This window comes from Oncorhynchus keta, chromosome 10 (assembly GCF_023373465.1).
Source record: "Oncorhynchus keta strain PuntledgeMale-10-30-2019 chromosome 10, Oket_V2, whole genome shotgun sequence".
Classification (NCBI taxonomy): Eukaryota; Metazoa; Chordata; class Actinopteri; order Salmoniformes; family Salmonidae; genus Oncorhynchus; species Oncorhynchus keta.
Window position 1 is genome coordinate 78,700,763 of NC_068430.1, and position 15,007 is coordinate 78,715,769.

Consider the following 15,007-nt stretch of genomic DNA (forward strand, 5'->3'; position numbering starts at 1 on the left):
GACTTAGTGGTTGGTCTCTCTGACTTAGTGGTTGGTCTCTCTGACTTAGTGGTTGGTCTCTCTGACTTAGTGGTTGGTCACTCTGACTTAGTGTTTGGTCACTCTGACTTAGTGGTTGGTCTCTGACTTAGTGGTTGGTCTCTCTGACTTAGTGGTTGGTCTCTCTGACTTAGTGTTTGGTCTCTGACTCAGTGTTTTTCTGACTCAGTGGTTGGTCACTCTGACTTAGTGATTGGTCTCTGACTTAGTGGTTGGTTTCTGACTCAGTGTTTTTCTGACTCAGTGGTTAGTCACTCTGACTTAGTGGTTGGTCTCTGACTTAGTGGTTGGTCACTCTGACTTAGTGGTTGGTCTCCGACTCAGTGTTTTTCTGACTCAGTGGTTGGTCTCTCTGACTTAGTGTTTGGTCACTCTGACTTAGTGGTTGGTCTCTCTGACTTAGTGTTTGGTCTCTCTGACTTAGTGTTTAGTCTCTCTGACTTAGTGGTTGGTCTCTGACTTAGTGGTTGGTCTCTCTGACTTAGTGGTTGGTCTCTGACTTAGTGGTTGGTCTCTCTGACTTAGTGATTGGTCTCTGACTTAGTGGTTGGTTTCTGACTCAGTGTTTTTCTGACTTAGTGTTTGGTCACTCTGACTTAGTGTTTGGTCTCTCTGACTTAGTGGTTGGTCTCTGACTTAGTGGTTGGTCTCTCTGACTTAGTGGTTGGTTTCTGACTCAGTGTTTTTCTGACTTAGTGTTTGGTCTCTCTGACTTAGTGGTTGGTTTCTCTGACTTAGTGGTTGGTCTCTCTGACTTAGTGGTTGGTTTCTGACTTAGTGGTTGGTCTCTCTGACTTAGTGGTTGGTCTCTGACTTAGTGGTTGGTTTCTGACTCAGTGTTTTTCTGACTTAGTGTTTGGTCTCTCTGACTTAGTGGTTGGTTTCTCTGACTTAGTGGTTGGTCTCTCTGACTTAGTGGTTGGTTTCTGACTTAGTGGTTGGTCTCTCTGACTTAGTGGTTGGTCTCTGACTTAGTGGTTGGTTTCTGACTCAGTGCTTTTCTGACTTAGTGGTTGGTCTCTGACTTAGTGGTTGGTTTCTGACTCAGTGTTTTTCTGACTTAGTGGTTGGTCACTCTGACTTAGTGGTTGGTTTCTCTGACTTAGTGTTTGATCTCTGACTTAGTGTTTGGTCACTCTGACTTAGTGGTTGGTTTCTCTGACTTAGTTTTTGGTCTCTCTGACTTAGTGGTTGGTTTCTCTGACTTAGTGTTTGATCTCTGACTTAGTGGTTGGTCACTCTGACTTAGTGGTTGGTCACTCTGACTTAGTGGTTGGTCTCTGACTTAGTGGTTGGTCTCTCTGACTTAGTGGTTGGTTTCTCTGACTTAGTGTTTGGTCACTCTGACTTAGTGGTTGGTCTCTGACTTAGTGGTTGGTCACTCTGACTTAGTGGTTGGTCACTCTGACTTAGTGGTTGGTCTCTGACTTAGTGGTTGGTCTCTGACTTAGTGGTTGGTCTCTGACTTAGTGGTTGGTCACTCTGACTTAGTGGTTGGTTTCTCTGACTTAGTGGTTGGTTTTCTCTCTACAGGTGTGTTCCAGGAGGAGATCCCGCTCTGTGTCCAAGTCCATCCGCCTCAAGCCGCTCACCATCGGGCCAATCACCTGTAAATATTTTACTTTAGTAATGACTTACATAGTTTATGAGCTAATATATTGTAGAGGTTTTGGACCCAAATGTAGAGTAGTCGGAAATGAACAAAAATGAATGGCCGATATTCTGGTCAAAAGCACTCGGCCGTCGTTGTGGTGTGTTTCCTCTCTAACAGTCAGATTCTCTTTGACCCCCAGGGGCCCAGAGTCTGGAGTGAGCCTTGGGAGCCCCAGCATGTCATATGAAGGATGGGGTCCCTCCTGCACCTCCCCTGATCTCCATCCCAACCTACAGCCCAGTGTAACTTTCAAGGGCACAGAAATACTTGTTTTGATTCTAGTAATGAATTTATGCACTACAGTGTGATTTCATTGTACTGTGTATGTTGTATACACATAGACTTGCATTGTTTTAGGACTGATCGTTTCCTCAAATCATTGTGTAAGTTCCAACCAAACCTGAGTTGCTGTGTGTGTATGCTGTGATTTGATGATGTCAATAAATACGTCTGTATGATGATGCTCATTGTCTAATGATTGTCTATTTAACAGGTTGTAAATATGTATGTATTGTAAGGCAGGTTAAACACATATTTACAAAAGGCAGAACAATGTGTGGTTTATTCGTTACAGGCGAAAATACTAATTGACCATAGCAGATTTTAGGAAAACTGGCTAAACTTGTTGAAGACAAGTGACATTCATGATATGTATTTAGTCAATGTACTGAACACTTCCTAGGTTGTTTTACCAAAGCAGGAAGACTGATTGGTGTATTGAAATAGTGCTGTTTGTTCCACTGTAGAATAACACAACGAACGTCTTCAGAATGACCATGACAGTTTGAGTAGTAGTTTATGATGCTCCTTTCTTATGACTCCATTGTTACTGTTGGTTGAGGACCTTCCACTTCTCTCCATTGTTACTGTTGGTTGAGGACCTTCCACTTCTCTCCATTGTTACTGTTGGTTGAGGACCTTCCACTTCTCTCCATTGTTACTGTTGGTTGAGGACCTTCCACTTCTCTCCATTGTTACTGTTGGTTGAGGACCTTCCACTTCTCTCCATTGTTACTGTTGGTTGAGGACCTTCCACTTCTCTCCATTGTTACTGTTGGTTGAGGACCTTCCACTTCTTTCCATTGTTACTGTTGGTTGAGGACCTTCCACTTCTCTCCATTGTTACTGTTGGTTGAGGACCTTCCACTTCTCTCCATTGTTACTGTTGGTTGAGGACCTTCCACTTCTCATTGTTACTGTAAACTCAATGTGGGTTGTGCCTTCAGGTGTGTGTTTATTACAAAGAGCTTATTAACACAGGGTCAAGCTAGAGTCTGTAAAACAGTTACTGTTATCAAGATGACAGTTTCATTTAATACCCTTTAAACTTCAACAGAGCTGTCTGTAAAGCACCAAGGTGCTGTTGGTTTGGGAAAGTCTTAAGAGGTATCAGTTATCCAGTCTCTCCACTAGGTGGAGCTGTGGCGCTGTGGTAAGAGAAAGGTTGGCTGTTGGCCCAGTCCTGAATCAATCCCGAGCAGTGGAACTTGCTGAGGGGAGGACGGCTCATAATAATGTCTGGAACGGAGCACATGGAATGGCATCAAACAACTGGAAACCATGGAAACCATGTGGTCCACCAACGTTCTGTGATCCCTAGACTCTAATCCAGTGTTTTCCAAACCCCTCCTGGATCACTCTAGTCTCTCCACTTGTTTGATGTATTCCAGTAGTAGCACCAGCTAGTCTAGTCAACCTGTGTAGATCTGAGAGAATGGGATAAATAAGCAATATGGTGGTAGGTCAACCCTGCCCTCTGATAGGCCAGGAGTTTTCACCATATTGCTTTCCTCTCTATCCAGGGACATATGTATTTTTGGGTCAGCAGGTAGCCTAGTGGTTAGTGCATTGGGCCAGTAACCGAAAGGTCTGATAAGATGACATGGACAGGGTGGGGTCAGGGGTCAGGGGGGGGGGGGTCAGGAGTGGTCTGATAAGATCACATGGACTGGGTGGGGTCAGGGGGGTCTGATAGGATGACATGGACAGGGTGGGGTCAGGGGGGTCTGATAAGATGACATGGACTGGGTGGGGTCAGGGGGTCTGATAAGATAACATGGACTGGGTCAGGTCAGAGGGGATCTGATCCTAGATCTGCGCTCTTGATACAGTACCTTGATGCAGTACCTTGATACAGTACCTTGATGCAGTACCTTGATACAGTACCTTGATGCAGTACCTTGATACAGTACCTTGATGCAGTACCTTGATACAGTACCTTGATAAAGTACCTTGATGCAGTACCTTGATACAGTACCTTGATAAAGTACCTTGATGCAGTACCTTGATGCAGTACCTTGATGCAGTACCTTGATACAGTACCTTGATGCAGTACCTTGATACAGTACCTTGATGCAGTACCTTGATAAAGTACCTTGATGCAGTACCTTGATGCAGTACCTTGATACAGTACCTTGATAAAGTACCTTGATGCAGTACCTTGATACAGTACCTTGATAAAGTACCTTGATGCAGTACCTTGATGCAGTACCTTGATGCAGTACCTTGATACAGTACCTTGATGCAGTACCTTGATGCAGTACCTTGATGCAGTACCTTGACGCAGTACCTTGATGCAGTACCTTGATGCAGTACCTTGATACAGTACCTTGATGCAGTACCTTGATGCAGTACCTTGATGCAGTACCTTGATACAGTACCTTGATGCAGTACCTTGATGCAGTATTCATACCCCTTGGATTACTTCACATTTTATTATCTTTAAACGTGGAAGTAAAATGGATTTAAATGTCATTTTTGGTCAATAAACTACTGAAATAACTCTGGAATGTCAAAGTGGAAGAAAATGTCTAATTTAAAAAAAAAAAAATTCATAAAAATGTCAAAACTCAAATGTAGTCGCTTCGTAAGTATTCAGCCCCTTTGTTTAGGCAAATGCCTAATACGCCTTATAAGTTACATGGACTCACTCTGTGTGAATGAACTCACTCTGTGTGAATGGACTCACCTTGTGTGAATGAACTCACTCTGTGTGAATGGACTCACTCTGTGTGAATGGACTCACTCTGTGTGAATGGACTCACTCTATGTGAATGGACTCACTCTGTGTGAATGGACTCACTCTGTGTGAATGGACTCACTCTGTGTGAATGGACTCACTCTATGTGAATGGACTCACTCTGTGTGAATGGACTCACTCTGTGTGAATGGACTCACTCTGTGTGAATGGACTCACTCTGTGTGAATGGACTCACTCTATGTGAATGGACTCACTCTGTGTGAATGGACTCACTCTGTGTGAATGGACTCACTCTGTGTGAATGGACTCACTCTGTGTGAATGGACTCACTCTGTGTGAATGGACTCACTCTATGTGAATGGACTCACTCTGTGTGAATGGACTCACTCTGTGTGAATGGACTCACTCTGTGTGAATGGACTCACTCTGTGTGAATGGACTCACTCTATGTGAATGGACTCACTCTGTGTGAATGGACTCACTCTGTGTGAATGGACTCACTCTGTGTGAATGGACTCACTCTGTGTGAATGGACTCACTCTGTGTGAATGGACTCACTCTGTGTGAATAGACTCACTCTGTGTGAATGGACTCACTCTGTGTGAATGAACTCACTCTGTGTGAATGGACTCACTCTGTGTGAATGGACTCACTCTGTGTGAATGGACTCACTCTGTGTGAATGGACTCACTCTGTGTGAATGGACTCACTCTGTGTGAATGGACTCACTCTGTGTGAATGGACTCACTCTGTGTGAATGGACTCACTCTGTGTGAATGGACTCACTCTATGTGAATGGACTCACTCTGTGTGAATGGACTCACTCTGTGTGAATAGACTCACTCTGTGTGAATGGACTCACTCTGTGTGAATGGACTCACTCTGTGTGAATAGACTCACTCTGTGTGAATGGACTCACTCTGTGTGAATGGACTCACTCTGTGTGAAATAACAGTGGTTGAATGACTAACCCATCCTCTGTCCCCCATTCATACAACATCTGTAACATCAGTCAAGATTCAACAACAAAGAGCAGGGAGCTTTGAGAAAGCCTCATGAAGAAGGCCAGTGATTGGTAGATGGGTAACAATAACAAATCAGACATTGAATATCTCTTTAAGCTCTTTTCATGACCAAGTTAATAGTGATGCTGTGGATGATGAATTAAACCACCCAGACACATCAAAGATACAGTCGTCCTTCTGAACTGAGCTGCAGGACAGGAAGGAATAATAATAAATAATAATAATAATATATGCCATTTAGCAGACGCTTTTATCCAAAGCGACTTACAGTCATGTGTGCATACATTCTACGTATGGGTGGTCCCGGGAATCGAACCCACTACCCTGGCGTTACAAGCGCCATGCTCTACCAACTGAGCTACAGAAGGAACCTGCTCAGGGATGTTAACATGAGGTCATTGGTGATTTGAGTTGTTCATACGTGAACTTTGAGTTGAGTCGTTCATATGTGAACTTTGAGTTGAGTCGTTCATATGTGAACTTTGAGTTGAGTCGTTCATATGTGAACTTTGAGTTGAGTCGTTCATATGTGAACTTTGAGTTGAGTCATTCATATGTGAACTTTGAGTTGAGTCGTTCATATGTGAACTTTGAGTTGAGTCATTCATATGTGAACCTTGAGTTGAGTCGTTCATATGTGAACTTTGAGTTGAGTCATTCATATGTGAACTTTGAGTTGAGTCATTCATATGTGAACTTTGAGTTGAGTCATTCATATGTGAACCTTGAGTTGAGTCGTTCATATGTGAACTTTGAGTTGAGTCATTCATATGTGAACTTTGAGTTGAGTCATTCATATGTGAACTTTGAGTTGAGTCGTTCATATGTGAACTTTGAGTTGAGTCGTTCATATGTGAACTTTGAGTTGAGTCGTTCATATGTGAACTTTGAGTTGAGTCATTCATATGTGAACTTTGAGTTGAGTCATTCATATGTGAACTTTGAGTTGAGTCGTTCATATGTGAACTTTGAGTTGAGTCGTTCATATGTGAACTTTGAGTTGAGTCATTCATATGTGAACTTTGAGTTGAGTCATTCATATGTGAACTTTGAGTTGAATCATTCATATGTGCATTTTGAGTTGAGTCGTTCATATGTGAACTTTGAGTTGAGTCGTTCATATGTGAACTTTGAGTTGAGTCATTCATATGTGAACTTTGAGTTGAGTCGTTCATATGTGAACTTTGAGTTGAGTCATTCATATGTGAACCTTGAGTTGAGTCGTTCATATGTGAACTTTGAGTTGAGTCTTTCATATGTGAACTTTGAGTGAAGCCGAATCATGAAGACATACAGAACACTATTTTAAGGTTTACATTTTTTTTTACCACGTGGTTAAAGTGAGCTTCAAGTTAAGTTTATAATGGAAGATTTCTGCATCATCTTCATTAAACAAAGGCTTGTGTGGGAACATTAAATCCTTTAGGACGTTTTATACCAGTGCTAAGTCTCAATAATGAGGCTATTGAAATTTAAAGACCCCAACATCCCTTTAAAAACTATGGTGGTGATGTCATTATTTCTACAGTGGGCTGGCTGAGCCCCTCCCCCTTTTTACAGGCACGCTATGATGATGTCACAGAGGGCAAATGACAATCCCATTTAAAACAATGAAAAGGATTTATAGAATACACTTGCCCGCTGAAAGCACTCAATGCAGAATTACCACGTTCTTAGTTCCAATCCCAAATCGCTCCCTAAACCTAATGACCTATGCACTTCTGGAGATATGAGAGGATTTGATTGGTATAAGCAATATGGTTGAAACTTCCACCCCTAGCCTATCAGAGGGAAAGGCCGACCACCATAGTTTGACCTACACCTGTGGATAGATGATGTTTATTTAAGTCAACAACAAGACATTTGAGTGGATCACAGAGGGAATGGATTCACTCAGGTCCAGGAAAAGAAGCACAGTGGGTTCGGAAATGATTGAAAAATCATTGTGATTTATATGAATGGACACAAGCAGCTTCTCAGAAGCCTTCTTGTTGTCCATGAACTGGCCCTCGGGGACGACACTGGCATTCAGTACTTTGTACCTGAATGAGGAGACAGTCTTAAGACATGCCAAGTTGTTATAGGTTGGTTATACAGTGAGGTCCAAAATGATTGACATCCTTGATAAAGAGGAGCAATAACGACTGTATAAAATAAATAATTCAAATACTGAGCTACATTGTAGGCTACAATAAAGGAGGAAGTTATATTATTTTATACTAATACAATTGCCAGAGAAAGAGATCTTGTTTAACAAGTAATATGCATTTTCTCAAAAGGTAGATGTCTAAATAATTGGCACCACTAAAGACTCTTGTAAATAAAGTAGTCTTAGTTTTGTTTTATGTAGTTGTGGTCTGCTTCGTTGTGTTGTGGATACAGTAGCTATGTTAAACAGCAGACCTCAGCTTGGGTCTATGCTCAGTTCCAATGTTTTAGCTTATAGCTAATATAGGATATAAACGATCGTAGTAGTTTTCCATTGTTTGCTGGAAAACATTTTGATACATGAGCATTTGTAACGTTCCTTATGAATGCCCCATTGTCTCCAAGGTTACCATTGTTTGCATTTGTGTGTGTGTTCACTACCTCTGTGTGACACTCTCCAGACAGGAAGTTCAGGCTGGCCTTTTGGCCAATGGTTTTACAGTAGTCAGACGCTGTCGCTGACTATCAAATAAATAACTCTACTTCTACTTCTCATATGCTTTTATTATAATACATTTTTGTTGTTGCATGTTTTTGCTTTGTTTCTTGTGTTATTATTATTATTATTATTATTATTATCTATTATCGTTGTTGGGGGGGTTTGTGTGTGTGTGTTGTGTGTGTGTGGGGTTGTTGTGTGTGTGTGTAGGGTTGTGTGGGGGGGGTGGAAATTGGGTGAGTGGTGGGGATAAAAATGGTGGGCAAGAAAATGCAAATTCCTGTTGTATGAATTACTGTTGTGAAAATATCATACCCCCAAGACATGCTACCCTGTTATTGTCAATGGTGAGAAGTTCCTGTTAAGTAACTTTCTGGCCTTACACCAGTGAGTAGGGCAGGGAAGTTACAAAACAGAGTTACAAAAGAGAGAGAGGGAGAGAGAGACAGGGAGAGGGAGAGGGAGAGGGAGAGAGAGAGGGGAGAGGGAGAGGGAGAGAGGAGAGGGAGAGAGGGGGAGAGGGAGAGGGAGAGAGAGAGAGGGAGAGAGAGAGAGAGACAGGGAGAGGGAGAGGGAGGGAGAGGAGAGAGAGAGGGGGAGATGGAGAGAGAGGGAGAGGAGAGAGAGAGACAGGAGAGGGAGAGAGAGAGAGAGAGAAGAGAGAGAGGGAGACCATAGAGGGAGAGAGAGAGACAGGGAGAGACAGGGAGAGAGAGAGACGGAGAGGAGAGAGGAGAGAGAGAGAGGAGAGAGAGAGAGGGAGAGAGAGAGGGAGATGGAGAGAAGGAGAGAGAGAGAGAGAGAGAGAGAGAGAGAGAGAGAGAGAGAGAGAGAGAGAGAGAGAGAGAGAGAGAGGAGAGAGAGAGAGAGAGAAAGAGAGAGAGAGAAAGAGAGAGAGACAGTGAGAGAAAGAGAGAGAGAGAAAGAGAGAGAGAAAGAGAGAGAGAGAGAGAGAGACAGAGAGAGAAGAGAGAGAGACAGTGAGAGAAAGAGAGAGAGAGAAACAACAGGGAGAATAAATTGACAGATATAAATAGTGAAAGAAAATGAAAAAGGGAAAGAGGGAGGAGCAACAGTTTTCAACAGGTTATTGCTGAAGAGCATGTATTTATTTCACTGCACCACTAATTGTGGGTGTTGGTTTGAGCCCAGGATCCTTCTGTACAATTAGACTGAGAGAGAGAGGAGAGAGAGAGGAGGGGGAGAGAGAGGAGGGGGAGAGGGGGAGAGAGGAGGGGGAGAGAGAGGAGGGGGGAGAGGGGGAGAGAGAGGAGGGGGAGAGAGAGGAGGGGGGGGAGGGGGAGAGAGGAGGGGGAGAGGAGGGAGGGAGAGAGAGAGGGGAGACAGAGAGAGGGAGAGAGAGGGGGGGAGAGAGAGAGGGGGAGAGGGGGAAGAGGGGGGGAGAGAGGGGGTAGGGGAGGGAGACAGAGAGAGAGAGGGGGACAGAGAGAGAGGGGGGAGAGGGGGGGGAGGAGGGGGGAGAGCGAGGGGGAAGAGGGGGAGAGAGAGGGGGTAGGGGAGGGAGACAGAGAGAGAGAGAGGAGGGGGACAGAGAGAGAGAGAGAGAGAGGGGGGGAGAGAGAGGTGGGGGAGAGCGAGGTGGGAAGAGGGGGGAGAGAGAGGGGGTAGGGGAGGGAGACAGAGAGGGGGGGGGGCAGAGAGAGGTGGATTTGTGGCGGCAGGTAGCTGGTTAGAGCTAGGCTACCTGGAATCCCTGGGCTGACAAGGTAAAAATCTGTCACTCTGCCCCTGAACAAGGCAGTTAACCCACTGTTCCCCGGTAGGCCGTCATTGTAAATAGGAATTTGTTCTTAACTGACTTGCCTAGTTAAATAAAGGTTAAATAAATCAAACCCTTTTTTAAGGCTAACAGGTGTGAGTGGAGGGGTTCAGTGAAAGGACCAGCACAGGAAAGGACTAAATGGAGAAAAAATGACTTTTACATAATGGAGAAAAAATGGGAGGGATGGAGAAAGTGACTAAAACGAGGGAGTGACAGAGAAAGAGGGAGGGAGAGAACAGAGAGAAAGCCAGACAAGTCTTCCTGCCCTCTTTCTTTCATTCACTCACCCACTCCGTCCCAGCAAGAGAGAGCTGGTGACTCCGTCCCAGAGAGAGAGAGCTGGTGACTCTGAGACAGAGAGAGATGAGAGAGAGAGAGAGAGAGAGAGAGCTGGTGAGAGAGAGAGAGAGCTGGTGAGAGAGAGAGAGAGAGAGAGCTGGTGACTCCGAGAGAGAGAGAGAGAGCTGGTGACTCCGAGACAGAGAGAGAGCTGGTGACTCCGAGACAGAGAGAGAGAGAGCTGGTGACTCCGAGACAGAGAAGAGAGCTGGTGACTCCGAGACAGAGAGAGAGCTGGTGACTCCGAGACAGAGAGAGAGCTGGTGACTCCGAGACAGAGAGAGAGATCTGGTGACTCCGAGACAGGTGAGTTATGAATTTATTTAGTTCACTTTTATTCATCCCATCCCTTCTTCACTCGCTCTTTTCATTTGTTATTTCCCTCATCTTTCTATCTATTTATCTCCCTCCATCTGTCATTTACCTCCATCTCTTCTGTCTTCTCTCTTCACTTCTCTTCTCTCCAGTCCTCTTCTCCTCCTGTCTTCTTCCATCTCTCCATCCCTCGCGAGACAGTCTCACTCCCCCACTTTTCTTCTCTTCTTTTGCTCCCCTCCTCTCTCCCACCTCTCTCCTCTCCTCCTGCGTTCTCCTCTCCTCCTGTGTTCTCCTCTCCTCCTCTCTCCCACCTCTCTCCTCTCCTTCCCACCTCTCTCCTCTCCTCCCGTTCTCCCTCCTCCTCTCCCACCTCTCTCCTCGTTCTCCTCTTCTCCTCTCCTCCTTCTTATTCCTCCGTTCTCCTCTCTCCTCCTCTTCATTCTCTCTCTCTCCTCTCTCCTCCGCTCTTTTCATTTGTTCTTTCCCTCATCTTTCCTCTCTCTCTCTCCTCCTCTCCTTCTTCTCTCTCCTCCTTCTGTCTTCTCTCTCTCTCTTCTCCCACCTCTCTCCTCTTCCTTCCATTCTCCTCTTCCGCTCCTCTTCTCCTCCGTTCTCCTCTCTCCCTCTCTCCCACCTCTCTCCCACCTCTCTCCTCTCTTCCTTCGTTTCTCCTCTCCTCCGTTCTCCTCTTCTCCTCTCCTCCTCTCCTCCTCTCTCCCACCTCTCTCCTCTCTTCCTTCGTTCTCCTCTCCTCCGTTCTCCTCTTCTCCTCTCCTCCTCTCCTTCTCCCACCTCTCTTCCTTCGTTCTCATCTTCTCCCTCTCCTCCTCTCTCCCACCTCTCTCCTCTCTTCCTTCGTTCTCCTCTCCTCCTCTCTCCCACCTCTCTCCTCTCTTCCTGCGTTCTCCTCTCCTCCTCCGTTCTCCACTTCTCCTCCTCTCTCCCCCTCTTCTCTCTCCTCTCTACCTTCATGATTACAGCATTTAGATTATCCAGTGTCGTGCTTCCCTTGTCTCGTCTTGTCTAGAACCAAATGTTACCCAACACTGTAACCTTCCACTAATTTGACTGTGGATGTGTCTCAATACGCTACAGTGGATTACTCCCTCCTCTTCTCCTTTCCTGTCTTTGTCTCCTTCCCTTCATCTGCACTGATGTAAACGTGATGTGGAAGCACCGGACAGATGAAAGTGCAGTCATCCGTACTCTCACCTGTTCTGGATCTTCATATGAGTGCAGATGAAGGCAAGGAGACGAGGAGAGGAAGCCAGTATTCCGAGCATTGAGATGCAGCTCATCTTACACACAGTAGCAGCCTGATACTCTGTTGTTTGTGTGTGTAGGCATTTTTAAGGCCCTGTTTATTTGCCTGCCTGGCTGTCTCAGTATAACTAGACATAGCGATGTTTGAGGGTTTGTGGACGGACCTCTGTGGCGCGGCCCGTGTAGCCGTGCTGATTTTAGCTTTGGTCGGTCGCTACTCTCTTCCCCTTTCTGGTTAACTCCCTAATGGCACCTTATTCCCTATATAGTGCACTATGGGCCCATAGGGCTCTGGTATAAAGTAGTGCACTATGTAGGGAATAGGGTGCCATTTGAGTGCCATAGGGCTCTGGTCTAAAGTAGTGCACTATGTAGGGAATAGGGTGCCATTTGAGTGCCATAGGGCTCTGGTCTAAAGTAGTGCACTATGTAGGGAATAGGGTGCCATTTGGAACGCAGGCAGAGAGTGCCTCTGTGCTTCTCTTATCAGTGTTATTCCGCTGTGCTTCGGGGTCTGTTCTCTGGCTGTAAAGCCGTGGGATACATGGAGGTGTCTGACTAATGGCATGTTTCCATCTGTTTCCATCTGATCTGAGGGTTCTACTGGGGGTTGGTGCACTAACAAACTATCATTTCAAAAGGCTTTTCATGTTGGTAGTTTACAATAGTGTTTATTGGTTTTATGTGATTTTCACAAGTGTCTGAGAAACAATGTATTTTTTGTGTGTGATTTTAAGTGATATGCTCTCCCTCTCCCTCTCCCTCTCTCTCTCTCTCTCTCTCTCTCTCTCTCTCTCTCTCTCTCTCCCTCTCTCTCTCTCTCTCCCTCTCCCTCTCTCTCTGTCCCCCTCTCTGTCTGTCTCTCTCTATCTCTATCTCCCTCTTTGTCTCTCTATCACTCTCTCCCTCTTTGTCTCTCTCTGTCTCTCTGTCACTCTCTCTGTCGCTCTCTCTCTCTCTCCCGCTCTCTCTTATCACCCTCTCTGTCGCTCTCTCTCTCTCTATCTCCCTCTTTGTCTCTCTCTGTCTCTCTGTCACTCGCTCTGTTGCTCTCTCTCTCTCTCTCTCTCTCTCTCTCTCTCTCTCTCTCTCTCTCTCTCTCTCTCTCTCTATCTCCCTCTTTGTCTCTCTCTCTCTCTCTCTCAATCTCCCTCTTTGTCTCTCTCTGTCTCTCTCTGTCTCTCGTGATCTCTCCGTTCCAGACTGAGTAAGGATGTTGGGCCTCCTCCTGTGTGTGAGTTCCCTCCTCCTCCCCCTCCTCTCCCCCTCCCTCGCCCAGGGATCAGGGCCGAGGGTGCGCCTGGCAGGTGGGAGGCGGGGCCCCAACGAGGGTCGCGTAGAGGTGTTCTATAACGGGGCGTGGGGGACGGTGTGTGATGACGAGGTGGATATTAACCTGGCCAACGTGGTGTGTCGAGAGCTGGGCTTCTCACGCAGTCTCACCTGGGCTCACAGCTCTAAGTTTGGGGAAGGACAAGGTACGGTAACACCTTACTTCCTTAATAATCCTCTTTGTTGCTGGAACTTGAGGCTTTCACAAGAGAGCGCCACTGTTGCCCGTCTTCTGCCTGTCTGGAGATTCTGTTTCGTGACGTCGGTTCAACCTTTACTTATGTGGGCTGGTCAACTGGGAGAATCAGTTGTATCTTATTGATCGCTCTTGATTGGCTGCTAACGAGGAAGTGTGCCCCTTCTTGTCCCATTAGGTCTGATCTGGTTGGATAACGTGCACTGCATGGGGACGGAGCTCTCCCTGTCTGACTGTCACTCCAATGGCTGGGGGATAAATGACTGCACCCACTCTGAGGACCTGGGGGTCGTCTGTAGCACCCAGAGGAGGGTCGACTACTCCCCTAACCAGGTAGAGGGCTCCCCCACATCCCTGGCCGCCCCAGTGGCCTCGGCCCGACCACAGAGGATCCCCAACCTCTCCACACCGCCACGTCTATCCACAGTCCAAGACAGGGTGGCCCCTCCTCCCCCTGCTCACATCACATCCCCCGGGAGAAGGGGTCATGAGATCGCCCTCCACCGCAACACTCCCAGAGGTCAGGGTCAAAGTTCACCGCAACAGCGTCGGGGTCATGATATCCACTTGCGTACCCGGAACGGCCAGAGTCAGGCGGGAGGGGAGGCCAGGACGAGACAGGAGAACCCGGCCGTGCCCCAGGGGCATCAGATCCCCCCCCGGCTGGGGAATGGTGCAGCCTACAGGCAGGCCCAGGATGTGGGGCGGACCAGACCACAGGCGGCCAGATGGGAGGCAGAGCTCCCCAGGCAGCCCAGTGGGAACCATGTTGAACCAGAGGCAGAAATCACCAACATGGACCTGGAGACAGACATCACAGACGGACAGGTGACGAAAAACACTTTCTCTCTGTCCTGCTCTGCCTCTCTCTGTCCTGCTCTGCCTCTCTCTGGCTTCCCCTTTCTCTCATTCTCTCTGTCCTGCTCTGCCTCTCTCTGGCTTCCCCTTTCTCTCATTCTCTCTGTCCTGCTCTGCCTCTCTCTGGCTTCCCCTTTCTCTCATTCTCTCTGTCCTGCTCTGCCTCTCTCTGCTCTGGTTCCCCCTTTCTCTCATTCTCTCTGTCCTGCTCTGCCTCTCCCCCTCTCATTCTCTGTCCTGCCCCTTTCTCTCATTCATTCTCTCTGTCCTGCTCTGCCTCTCTCTGGCTTCCCCTTTCTCTCTCATTCTCTCTGCCTCTCTGCCTGTTCCCCCTTTCTCTCATTCTCTCTGTCCTGCTCTGCTCCCCTTTCTCCTCTCTCTGGCTCTGCCCCCTTTCTCTCATTCTCTCTGTCCTGCTCTGCCTCTCTCTGGCTCCCCTTTCTCTCATTCTCTCTGTCCTGGCTTCCCTTTCTCTCATTCTCTCTGTCCTGCTCCTCTCTCTGGCTTCCCCTTTCTCTCATTCTCTCTGTCCTGCTCTGCCTCTCTCTGGCTCCCCCTTTCTCTCATTCTCTC

At 46.8% G+C, this 15,007-nt stretch overlaps 2 protein-coding genes, 1 long non-coding RNA gene and 1 pseudogene across 8 annotated transcripts in view; 2 read left to right on the plus strand and 2 right to left on the minus strand.

Moving 5' to 3' along the window:
* Positions 1–2,778, minus strand: part of LOC118377392 (zinc finger protein 501-like) — a 34,193-nt gene extending 31,415 nt beyond the window's left edge. For both annotated transcript variants that reach the window (XR_008146190.1, XR_008146192.1), the window contains exon 1: positions 2,760–2,778. The gene's annotated coding sequence lies outside the window, so the exon portion shown is untranslated. The remainder of the gene's footprint in view (positions 1–2,759) is intronic.
* The window catches only part of LOC118377394 (uromodulin-like), a 29,196-nt gene that overhangs the window by 12,146 nt on the left and 2,043 nt on the right, over positions 1–15,007 (plus strand). Inside the window, exons 9-10 of one of the 4 annotated variants that reach the window (XM_052528717.1) lie at positions 1,573–1,648; positions 1,833–2,151. The exons of 2 other annotated variants lie outside the window; for them this stretch is intronic. In XM_052528717.1, coding sequence (XP_052384677.1) covers positions 1,573–1,648; positions 1,833–1,852 — 96 coding nt within the window. In that variant the 3' untranslated portion in view covers positions 1,853–2,151. Of the gene's footprint in view, positions 1–1,572; positions 1,649–1,832; positions 2,152–15,007 lie in introns of those variants that run through there. One more of the 4 variants, XM_052528716.1, reaches the window with a different exon arrangement.
* Positions 3,731–4,210, minus strand: LOC127932660 (uncharacterized). 2 transcript variants are annotated; one of them, XR_008146304.1, is made up of 3 exons: positions 4,042–4,210; positions 3,899–3,924; positions 3,731–3,807 (listed from the first exon to the last, which is right to left on the minus strand). It is a non-coding gene; the product is annotated as an uncharacterized LOC127932660 (long non-coding RNA). The 2 variants fall into 2 exon arrangements; XR_008146303.1 differs by lacking the exon at positions 3,899–3,924 and adding an exon at positions 3,938–3,963.
* Positions 13,253–15,007, plus strand: part of LOC127932632 (lysyl oxidase homolog 4-like) — a 75,738-nt pseudogene continuing 73,983 nt past the window's right edge.